This window comes from Stegodyphus dumicola, chromosome 1 (assembly GCF_044657685.1).
Source record: "Stegodyphus dumicola isolate Sdum_Otavi_A_Nest chromosome 1, ASM4465768v1".
NCBI lineage: Eukaryota > Metazoa > Arthropoda > Arachnida > Araneae > Eresidae > Stegodyphus > Stegodyphus dumicola.
The window spans coordinates 257,741,073-257,753,247 of NC_140768.1; the positions used below are offsets into that span (position 1 = coordinate 257,741,073).

The 12,175-nt window shown below is 33.3% G+C and overlaps 1 protein-coding gene across 3 annotated transcripts in view; it reads right to left on the reverse strand.

The window, feature by feature from the left end:
• Positions 1-12,175, reverse strand: part of LOC118183958 (epidermal growth factor-like protein 8) — a 133,610-nt gene that overhangs the window by 83,634 nt on the left and 37,801 nt on the right. For all 3 annotated transcript variants that reach the window (XM_035353575.2, XM_035353574.2, XM_085827361.1), the window contains one exon: positions 4,796-5,090. In XM_035353575.2, the coding sequence (XP_035209466.1) occupies positions 4,796-5,001 (206 nt within the window). In that variant the 5' untranslated portion in view covers positions 5,002-5,090. The remainder of the gene's footprint in view (positions 1-4,795; positions 5,091-12,175) is intronic.

Here is a 12,175-nt window from a genome sequence, read left to right on the forward strand (position 1 = left end):
AATAAGCATAGATATTTCCAAATTCAGGATCAGCTTTCAGTTCAGTAATAACCGTATCTCTAGAATCTAAAATTTTTGAAGTCAACACAGCGCATTTAAGTTCATTTCCTTCATCGTCCAGTTTTATACGAGAAAGTGCGTCAGCTACATTGTTTTCCTTACCCGGTTTATATTTTATTGTGATATTATATTCTTGGAGTTTTAAAGCCCATCTTATTAACCTGGGCGTTAGATTTTTCCCCGAGTAAAGTCTACCAACAGCCGCATGATCCGAAAAGACTGTTACTGGCGATTTGCCGAAATAAACTCGAAATTTGTGTACAGCCATTAATACGGCTAATGTTTCTCTTTCTGTAGCTGTATAATTCCTTTGTGTTTGATTCAATGTTTTACTAAAAAATGCCAGCGGATGGTTATTTTGCATAAGAACCGCACCCACCGCATAGTCTGATGCATCTGCCGCAATTTCCAGGTTTTCGTCCCCCTCAGGGAATTTTAAAACAGGGGCATTAATAAGCGCTTCTTTTAATCTTTCAAAAGCTGTGTTAGCTTCAGCTGTCCACGTAAATTTACTCTTTTTTCTTTTGATTACTAATAGTGGTTCAACAATATTAGCGAAATCTTTTATGAAAGATCGATAGTAAGAACATAGTCCAAGGAAAGACGAAAGTTTCTTGGCGGTGTTGGGCGGTGGGAAATTCTTAATAGCTTTTATTTTTGAATCTTGCGTTTCTATACCCTTTTGCGAAATTTTATAACCGAGATATTTAAGTTCTTTAGTTGCGAACTTGCATTTTGAGGCGTTAATTGTAAGACCGGCCTCTTTTAATAATTTAAAAACTTGTTCGAGGTCATTAATGTGTTGTTCCAACGTACTACTCGTTATAATTATATCATCTAGATAAATTAAAGTTGATTTTTCTAGGACAGGCTTTAGAACAATGTCCATAGCTCTCTGGAATGTTGATGGGGCCCCACACAACCCAAAAGGCATGCGTAAAAATGCATAAGTGCCCGATTTTGTTATAAACGCGGTTTTATGTATATCTTCGGATCTCATAGCTATTTGATAGTAGCCAGACGTTAAGTCCAAAGTAGACATATATCTTGTCGATTTGATCTGTCTAATGATCTCGTCTATAACCGGCAAAGGGTAAACTGGAAATTTAGTTATGCTATTTAGTTTTCTATAATCGATAGCAAACCTCCAAGCCCTTTTATCCGAAGGAGGAAACTCGTTCTTTTTCCTACATAGTACGACTGGACTCGCGTATTCACTATTTATGGGCGTTATTATTTTATTCTTTAACATCTCCTGAATATGTTCTTCGATGATTAAGTCTTTTTGTTTATCATAGCGATACGGTTTAGTCCTACAAGGTTTTCCGGCATTTAATTGAATCTTGTGAGTCACGATCTGACAGTTTCCCGGTTTTTCTGAAAACAAATGAAAAAAATTACTCACCACTTGCTGTATTGCTTTACTTTCCTGGTCATTCAGATGGCTAAGGTCCAATTCAGGTGTCTCCGCAGGTTCCACCACCCTCTGGTCCATCTCCAGCACCACGGAACTATCTTGAAAATTTAATTTGGCCCTCGCGGCCCTTAAAAAGTCCATACCTAAAATAAGAGAGTGTTGGAGGTCTTTCACCACAAAAATTAATACTTTGAGATTTTCCTCTTTTATCTGTAAGTTTAATGATACTTTCCCGATGCAGTGACATGTTTTTCCTTGCGCCGCTATAATTTCCGTATTTCTGGTTTTGAATAGTCGTATCCTATAAAAATTCTTTTTGAAGAACTTTTCACTCATGAAATTTCCTTCTGCCCCTGTATCGATGAGGGCTTCTACTGGTACATCGCCAACCAGGACTTGTATAATTGGTAGCTGTGAGTTTTTTACGATGACTGTATTTAGATGTCTATTTGAGGGTTTTTCTAAAACTTCCGGGGTCTGGACCCTCCCTTTCACAGGCCCCTCTAGTCGTTTAAAGCTTTCCTTTCAATCTGTGTCTTCTGGGTACGCGGATGGTTATTTTCAAATTTTCTTTTTGGGCCTTGACCTTCGAGTTTCGATGCGTTAGCTTGATAGTTCTTTCCCCCATATGAGCGATTTCCATTTCTGGTTTCCTCCTTCCTTCTGGTACTTTGAGAATATGTTTCCCCTCTCGCTCTTTCCGCTATTCTGCGATTTTGAAATTTCACCGCCAATTCGAAAAGTTCCTGCAATGTGGTTGGGTTTCTAATTTCAAAGTAGTCTTGGACAGTGGGTAACAATCTTGGTAATATTATTTCAATTATCTCCGCATCGGGTTCTTTCCCATACAACATATCCGTTAGTTTGATTTTTCGTAAAATAAAGTCCGTCAATTCTGCTGTATCCCGTTGATAGAAACTATATAGCTCGGCTTCCAGCCGTGCGCGATCTTTCACTATGGGAAAGGCCTTTACTAACGATTTTTTGAAATTTTCAAAAGTATACGTCGGGCTTCCAAATTCACCTAGAAGAAATTTGCCTATATTTTTCCACCATAGCGCGGCCTGTCCTCTTAGTGCTGATGTGGCGATGGCAACTTTTTGTCTTTCAGGCACAGGGTAGAGCTGAAAGTGGTTTTCTATACCTTCTAAAAATAAGGACACCGAATTTTTTCCGTCGAAATAGACGTTTGGCTTGATTGATGCTCTCAAAGTCTGAACCAGGTATCCAAATCCTTCTAACTGAGTTGTCATTTCTTGGTGTTGTCCAGCGGCTTCCATCCAGTTTTCGGCCATTTCAGTTCGATAAGTGTTCGGGCGCCAATATAACGTTGCGCGCCTACAACTTGCACGCAACCAAGGGTGACTGTGAAAGCTTGTATAAACCACAGAGTCTTGTAAAGGGTTTAAGTCCCTTTTTATTCGACGTACTAAATTACAATTGCGTCCTCTTGACGCTTACAAACTGTGCCAACTAGGCAGTCAAAATAAAAATAATAACCTGAAAAGAAAATAAAGACAAGATTCTAACTACGAGGCTCTCTAAAATAACTAACTCACCGCGTTTTACAATACCGCTGCTAATTCAGCAGACTTGAAGCTCACTGGAACAATTGCAACTACTTCCCGCCAAGCACATAGGCCGCAACGCGGGGTTCTTCAATTCTCGATTTCTACCTCCGCGCTCGCTAAGTAAGAATAACTCTCTCACCGAACTCGTTTCCTTCTATTTAAATCATACTACTTCCGCTGATAATTTGAATCCTTGCGCGTTCTACTAAAATTTACATATTCTGGCATTGGCAGTTCCAGGGGAAAGTAAGGCTTGACAGGAAAGATAGTTTAAACTTAAAATAAATGTTAGTTAAAATAAATATAAACCCTACAAAACAAAAGACTTTTTTTCATGTTATATTGATATTCTTATACAATTTATAAAATTTCTTCATCTTACAGAATTTTTAATATTTCATTCCTTTTGATAATACGTTTGATGGCTCTTAGAAATTTATAATAATTGATGATACTTAATGCAATAAAATTAGAGAAATTTTTAATGTAAAATAGATCTCAGGGGCCAGGCATACATTTTCATATGTTTAGACATTTTTGCATGCCGTTTCATTAGTGTGTGAAAAATACTTAAAGATGCAGCTGATCATCGAAATTATGCTACTAAAAAACTTTAAAATGCATCTTTTTTAAACACTAGAAAATGCATTTCCAGAAACGCCCATTGATCGCTTTAAAATTTTAAAGGCAGTTCTGTCAAATTTAGACATAATTTTCTTTCAGAAATGCATTTTGCTAATATAATATTTGTATTTTGCACATCTTGAAGATGTTGCTTTATTTATTATCTTGAAAATGTTAATTTAGTGGAAAAGGAAGAATTTGAAAGTGAGGACTCTAGGAATATGGTGTTCTTACCATATTCCTAGAGTTAAATAAGGGACTTTTGAATAATCTGCTTGAAGTAATTATTATTACTACCATAAAATACCATGCGAGAAAAATATTATTTTGTGAACTATGCGGTTGCTTTAAAAACGAACGGTGTATGCAACAGGAAAATGCACTTCATTGCAATGATTTCTTCGGTGATCTTGTGGTTAAGATGCTGAAATTCCTTTTTGAAAAAACGCATATCTACCCTGATGATGATGTGAATGGTAGAGAATCTTCTTTCCGCTAACTCATATTTTCAGCTAAATCAGTAATTTCAGTGAGGACTTACATATATTGATGAAACTTACATATATTTCAAAGAAAAAAAATATTTGCTTATATTTCGTTCGCAAATAATTATTTTTTAATATGATCTTAATTTGTGATTTAATTTTTAATTTGATGTTTTGAAAAAGTGTATATAAAATTTATTAAAATTATGCTGTAATTCTTGTTAGCAAAAAATAAAAAAAGCATAATTAATATGAACTCAGAAGTAACTATTCTTATTTTTTGATGTCACATAAACGACATTTTCTTCCCTCCCTTTCCCATATACTGCAATTCATACAACTTTAAAGTTGAAATATAAGTCATATAATTTGAAAATATAAGTTACTAATTTCAATAAAAATTATTTTAAAAACACCAAATTAAGAGAAGTGGCTACGTAATGTTTTAACAGATTAACTGTGTGACAAATAAATTCTTATTCGGGAAAAAAATGAAATGAAATAAATAAATAAATACTAACGGCAGGAAATTGGACCTACTGTGGTTTCTGAGTGAGACTCTTTAAGGAGGGTAAAAAAGGGGGGAGAAAAAAGAAGATGAGCCCGATGCAATCAAATCTGGCCGCGCGACAACTTACCCGAAGAGTCGTCTGCTGGAATTCTGAGCGATGTTCAAATGTTTTTCTTCTCTGTATTTGGCAACATACGGAGAATTCTGGGCTGCAATTGTTTGCTTATTCCAATGGTAGATGCCGTTGGTTCGCTTCGGAACATTTCCACCTGAACCTTGAACTCCGAAACGACATTGCAAAGCGAATAGCATCCAGAAATAAATAAACCTCATAACTTAGCCCGTTCTGCGCTAATGAACGAGTGTACAAAGCTTTGGTTATTCTCTTGTGAAGGATTCTCTGTGTGGCAACGACGTCCAACCTGCAAAGAGATAATACCACTATTTCAAAACCTAAAACAGCTCATGAAGAAGCAAAAAAAAAAAAAAAAATCTGACTTATGGGGGAAAAAACTCGCTGACATACGAAAAAAAAATCTTGAATTATGGCGTTGTTCCAGTACTATCTGCGAAACATTATTTGATGACATAAATGTTTTTATTGCATATCAGGATTCGTTTTTTATTGCACGAGAAATGCAATACAACAAAGGGAAGACTGCCAAACAGCCAAGAAACCATAATATTCAGTGATTTTTTTTTTTTTTTTTTTTTTTTTTTTTTTGATAGAGTGCAGCATAATAGGTAGGTAAAGATTATGGCACCCTGAAAGAGTCACTTGAATATAGTCACTCGCTCATAATTAGCCATGACCTTCAAGTTGAGCTACATACTCATGAAAGCTGAAAATGATAAAAAAGTGCAAATATGGAACGGTATGTTATGGAGCATTAGAGGAATAAGAACAATACTAATATTAAATCTAAATAAGTCGAAGACACTTTTGTAAATCATTCAAGTACGAATATTATTTGTATGGAGTCCTAAGAGAAGAGGAATTTATTTTTCTTCCGGTTAGAATTGAATGGGGAAAACTTATCTTTTAAAATGATATACTTCCTCAGTACAACAGAGCAAAATAAATTCTTCATCTTTCAAAAATTACTTTTATACCGCTGTATTTTATAACACATAAATGTACTAAAGAAAAGTGCTGTAAATGGGCTTATCAAAATTGCTCTTGATTAGATATAAAAATATTGCTCTTGACTAGATATAAAAATCAATTACCCAAAATATGGATAGTCACAGATACAGTTAACATGAATTCACCATTTAGAAAATCAAAATTTTCATATCATTATCATAGTAGAAGTTCGATAGTAAAAAAATAGACGGTAATAAATTTTACACTACCTTCCCCGTGCGATATGCGTGTATAAGATTAAATATGGTAGAAACCTACGGTTACCATATTTCAAGGACGAGAATCCAAGACCACGGGCATTTGTGAGGAAGGGCCATATGATCCCTTGGGAATTGAGGAAAAAGTGTAATAAGTATATGCATAATGATGGCGTTCTTATACTGAAGCAGCTGCATTCTATAATCTACTTGAGAACCCTCGTTCCATATTAAAATTTACTGGTATCTGTAATACACTGTTTAGTGATTTGTCTTTAATGCCAACAACCTTGAAAATTTTCTGCGAATAACCATCTCCAGAGCATTTAATGAAAAATTAATTTCAGTGATTAGAAACTTACAACATATGCACATTATATAAGCTTATATGACAGATAAAAGAAGATATGAAGAAGTGAGAGAAAGCAAGAACAACAAAACATTCAAGGTGTTGAAAAAGAGACTGAGATACCTTTTTGAAAAAGTATATGTACCCTGATGATGATGTGAATGGTGCAGAATCTAGTTTCGCTTCCATATTCACATTTTCGCATCGCATTCATATTTTTCATTGGATAATGTTTTTCTTGAATAATATTTGTGGGATTTACGTGAATATTTGGAATTTCCTTTCAAGTTTAAAAGTTCCTTTGACATCGGTAATTAACCTCTTTCTGGATGATTCTCGTTTAAAAGTACCTAACATTTTTCCATTCCCAAACACATCTTTGCACTTAACTACAAATCCCGGACATCTGATAATCTTACAAAATTTGCTTAAGGAAAGGAAATCAAATAACATTTAAAGAAGAAGAAAGGCTTTTTATTTCCCTTTTAGTTTTATTTCGCCCAGAGAACTGGAACTGTGTACAACTTTGCATGCATGTGGTATGTCGAAGGAAAATACTCATTTTAAGCCAAACTCTATGATGATACAACACATTCAAAATTCTTCAAGTTCGATTAACCACACTTAGATGTGTAAATAAAAGCTGTTCAAAACGATGAACGTTATTATTGATTTGTAATGCTATTTGCGTAGCAAAGAAATGTGTTTATGAAAAAAAAAAAATGAAATGTAAAATTACTCATAAAAGCAACCGTTTTTTGATTTGAATAAAATTTTATTGATTCTCAGCATATCAGACACAAGGTCCTTCTTCCTCAGGAACAAAATTAAATTTTGGCAGAAACAATTTTTGCTCCCGAAGAAAAGGGATGTATCTGATTGTCCTCCGAAATGATAAAATTTTATTCAAAATCTCTTCCAAAATAAGATCGCTTGTTTTGTCAGTTTAAAAGTGCACATTGCCATGTTTTTCTTATATTTGAAACTTATAATGCTTGGGTTTTGATAGGCCACCCTGAAATTAATATTTGGTTAGTGACAAAAATGTATTCCTCTATTTCCGTCAATATGTTAAGAGGATTTTTATTTTCTTTTATGGATCAATGTTGGGCACTTTTGTTTTTGTAACCCATTGCTTGTTCATGTGCACGTATTTTTTCAATGATTGAGATTTGCTTCCTTTCATAAGCTTTGGAAACTGTTGTATCGGATACGAGGGATATAAAAGCAGGATACCGTAGGCTGCACGGATAACCGTTGCAACATCAGTCAACTGCAAGTTGCTAAGTACATACAATTAATTAATGCTATAAAAAATCTTTAAATTTTTTACTTTTTTGTACGAAGTAAAGGAAGTATTGTAAAAGCAAATAATTTCGTGTATCATATCTCAACGAAAATATCCATTTTGACAGTTCTATAATCCATTTCATCCTGTTTTTGCGTTCTTACATATACGTACGGACATAATAAAGCTCTCTCTTTTCCAAGAAGGACTGTAAAATGGATTCAGAAGAGATTTTTTCATGACTCAAGTCTGTACATACGTACGTACGTGTATAACTCAGAAACGATCGGCAGCACCAACATTTATTAATTAATGTTAATTGAACGGGGGTTGGTTTGCTCCCCTTGCAAAGTCAACCCATTTCCGATCAATGACTATAATTACATAGTTTATTGATTAATTTTCATTTTAGAAGTTTCCATAATTAAAATTCAAGTTTCCTTTTAAAAAATTATTTTTGGGATTCAATTTCAATGCTTCTGAGTTACTTCATTCAGATACAATTCTACTAACTTTATATATTAGGACATAATATACTCAATATTCCATTAGTAAATAAATTACTATTATATTACTTTGCAGCTATTGTGCAAGTATTAGGAAATTTATTTACTAAGTAGTTGCATAAGTATAGTTAAGCTGTGATTGGTAATTTTAGTTTTTAGTTCCATTTTTCAAGCAGTGTTATGTGACTTGGAAAGATCTCGAATTTCGGAGAACACCAAATATCATTTATTAGCATAGCCATCGTATTTTATTATATCTTACATATACACCCAACCTCTTTATCCGACTTAAAAAATCCTTATCCGCCCTTTATTTTCGCAATCGTTGTTAGTAGTCATATAATTCCGATTATAGAAGTATTTTAAATAACGAGAATATTCATGTTTTGGCAGTACCAAATTTTAAAAAATTAATTTTGGACAAATAACGAAATCTACATTTTAATCCGGTCTCCCGGTTCACATCAAGATCAAATTGTACTTATTTTTATTTAACAATTATTATGCCCTTTTTTAATTTCTAATTTTTTAAAACTTTTTGAGAAATTTAATAATTGATATTGTTCAGGTTGTTAAACTGTAACCTGAAATTTTCCGTGGTTTTTTTTTTTTATTGTACATTGACTTTGGTTTGTAAATAAAATATCAAATTTACACGTATGAGACAATCTTTGGCTTGTCTCCCGAAACCGGACTCTTTGGCATAGACTGTGAAGTTCGATGACATTCCGAGAAGGTTACAGACGGATACGTTTGTAATCAATCACGACCTTCAAAATTCAGTACATACACCTGCAGGAGCGCTCAAAATAATAGTAAACTGCTGTTTTAAATTTTAAAAGAATGCATTTATTTTTGTAATAACAAATTGAAGAGTAAAGCAAAACCTGGTTTTAATCATGATGTTTACATAAACATGATTAATTAAGAAACTTCCAAAGCATTTACTGAATATTCATTAAAATTTTGCACTCTACTTTCACTAAATCACAAGATTTATCTTCTGCTATAAAAGCCTGAATTCAAGACAGAAGCAGAAAATTACTTATAAAGAGAATTATAACGAAACTTTTATAAGAAACGAAATTATATATATATAGATAGATAGATTTTAAATTTAAACAAATTAAAATTCTTAACAAATACGTATAAAAGTAAAAAAGCAAATTTAAATTCAAAAAAAGGAAAAAAGCCAAAATAATTTAAAATAATTTTAAAAAAATGTGCAAACATGTAAAAGATTTAATTATCGAACTAATCTACAATATCATTTAAATTCAGAAGCATAGGAAAATCAAGTGCAAAATCTATTCATGAAAATAAATCTACTAATTTAATAAATTAAAATTAAATTAAACAATTTTTTTTAAAAATGCATATGTGATTGACCGTAGAGTAGGCAGGAGACAGACTTATCAAGGGAAAGTTGCCTCCAAACCTAGCTCTCCAATCATTCAATTCGTGTTTCGTCATTCATGCAGGCAAGGGTAAAAGTCAAAACCAAAAGTAATTCCAATAAAGTGGTACCCTTAGAAATTAACATTTAAGAATTAAAGTTCAAAAGGAAAATACTAATGAAGTATTTTGAGTAACAAGCAAGTAAAGTCATATATATATATATATATATAGATGTAAAATATAAAAAAAAATACGATGGCTTTGCTCTTTGCGAACCAGCAACCTTTAATTAATTTTCTGCAATTCAGGATCGTCCCCTAACCCAGTACCTGCTAGAACATTCACGCCTATTACATAACCTCCTCATATAAATGCTGCGTCATAAGTTTTCTACATTTTTCTAGAAGCTACTCTGTTACATAACCATTCATATAAATGCTGAGTCATAAGTTCTCCTAGACAGATGCCTTCTCGCCTTCGTCCTGCTAACGCTTCCGCTATGCTCCTCTTTCTTTGTTAGAACGTTATGATATATTAAAGTCAATCGTATCTAATAGTTCAATTACGGAATAAGTTATTTGATTAACTTCATCTGGAAAAAGTCATCTGCTATAAATTAAAATAAAGATATGCTTGTTGTTGAAAGTGAAAAGTCCTGAGTCTTCATTTTTCTCCGTGTTTCAATCACCCCAGCTTCGTTAACCATCTGCCAGAACGTGTAATGGAATAGCCTCACCATTCGCCCACGATGTGTTGGAATAACTGAAAACATTACATATATATAACATAGTAATAAGCCAAAAGTTAAAAAGAAAAGTTTTTAACTATTCCTGCGCTATATAACTGCAGGATTGAAGTAAATTAAACTTAAAGCATCAAAAGTTAAAATTAAATTGGAATTAAAGCAAGGCAATTCTTCAACAATATTAATGTTTGCAGCCGTGGAAAAGATGTTTAACACTATATCTAAGCATATCAAAATTAAAATAAGAATTCAGAAGTAGAACAAACTCGAAAAAAAAATGCGAAAAGGAAAAAATGTACAAATTTATAAAAATATAAAAATTAATCCACCTTTACTGAAACTCTAGTTCAGAACTCAACAGGGAAAAACGAATTAAAGTTTCATTAGTCGATTAATATATTTCAAAATCATGTTTCGTTCTTCTGGTTCATTTGAGATCAAAAACCGAAAAAGGTTCATATCGTCATATTGTTCATATTGTTAGTGAGTATTGTTCAATACGTAATGTGTTCCTTTCTCTTTATAGTCCATATCTGCTTTTACATGCAGAAACTGTTGCATAAAAGTTAATATTAGAGTACGTTCATAGGATCTCAAGAGAAAAGATTGTCGTACAGTATTGCGTTTAAACTTGAAATCGTGAATTGCGTTTAAAAGCATGGAAACAGACCAGATGAAAGGCGTTTTGGCGTATCTGTTGCTGAGAAGATGATACGACAATAGAAGAAGCAGAAAGATGGATTTAGCGTTCTGAAAACAAGTCATATGGTGCGAGAAATTCATGAAAAGAAATGTTTTGTGTATGTGTCCTAGAACTAGAATAATACAAACACTGGCACTTGAATAAGAAAGGAACTTTACAGAATTTCACAAATACGTCATAAACTTTGAAAAAAGATGCATTTCGAGATAGGACAAATATCAACTATGGGTGAGGTATCCTTGATATTTGATGAGCCATTAAGACTTCTGGTAACGAGAAGGCCGCCTTCCAAACTCCTTCCTTTGTTAATATTTAAACAAACAATAGCATATGGAATTTATATTCATGTTCATCCCAAAGGATGAATGTATGGAGATGGTATGTAGCTGTGATAATATAAGATGTGGTACAGACGTCCAGTTTAACATTTGAAGAAATCGTCTTTACTGAGCGATCAGTTTAAGGCCCATATGACAGAGTCAGCAAAAATCCTTGCTGCTGAACTGAATATGCATCTTTCTGTGATTCCTGGAGGATTGACTTTTCAATTGAAGTCTGCGAATGTTTCAGTCAATAAACCATTCAAGGGATTTATGCATGAAGAGTGGACAGAAGCGCCAACTCATGACGTCACACCGACAGAAAGAATGAACCGGTCATCAAATTCTAGAGTTTGCGAGTGGGTGAAAAAGTCATGTCACAAAATAAAAAGTGATACTGTCATAAATTATTTCCAAAGCTTGGAATCAGCAGTGCATTAGATTAAGTGAAGAAGACATTGTGTGTGAGGCAAGTGACAAATCGAACGATATGACAACGAAAGTGAAACTAATTGCATATATGATTTTAGTAGCAGAGATGACGAATTTCTAGAATTTTACGATGAATAAAAGCTGGTTTAATTGTTAATTACTTCCTTGTACGAAGTAAAGAAGGTATTATAATTGCGAAAAATTTCGAATATCCTATTTCAAGAAAAATATCCATTTTAACCGCTCTCGATTCCATTTCAACGATATTTTTGCGTCATATCTGTATGTACAGGCAGAATAAAGGACTCTTTTTCACAAAACGGATTGGGAAATGAATTTAAGATCGATTCAGAAGGACTTTTTCGGGATGTCTGTACGTATATGCGTACATATGTATGTATCTCGCAAAAATCAAAAACGAG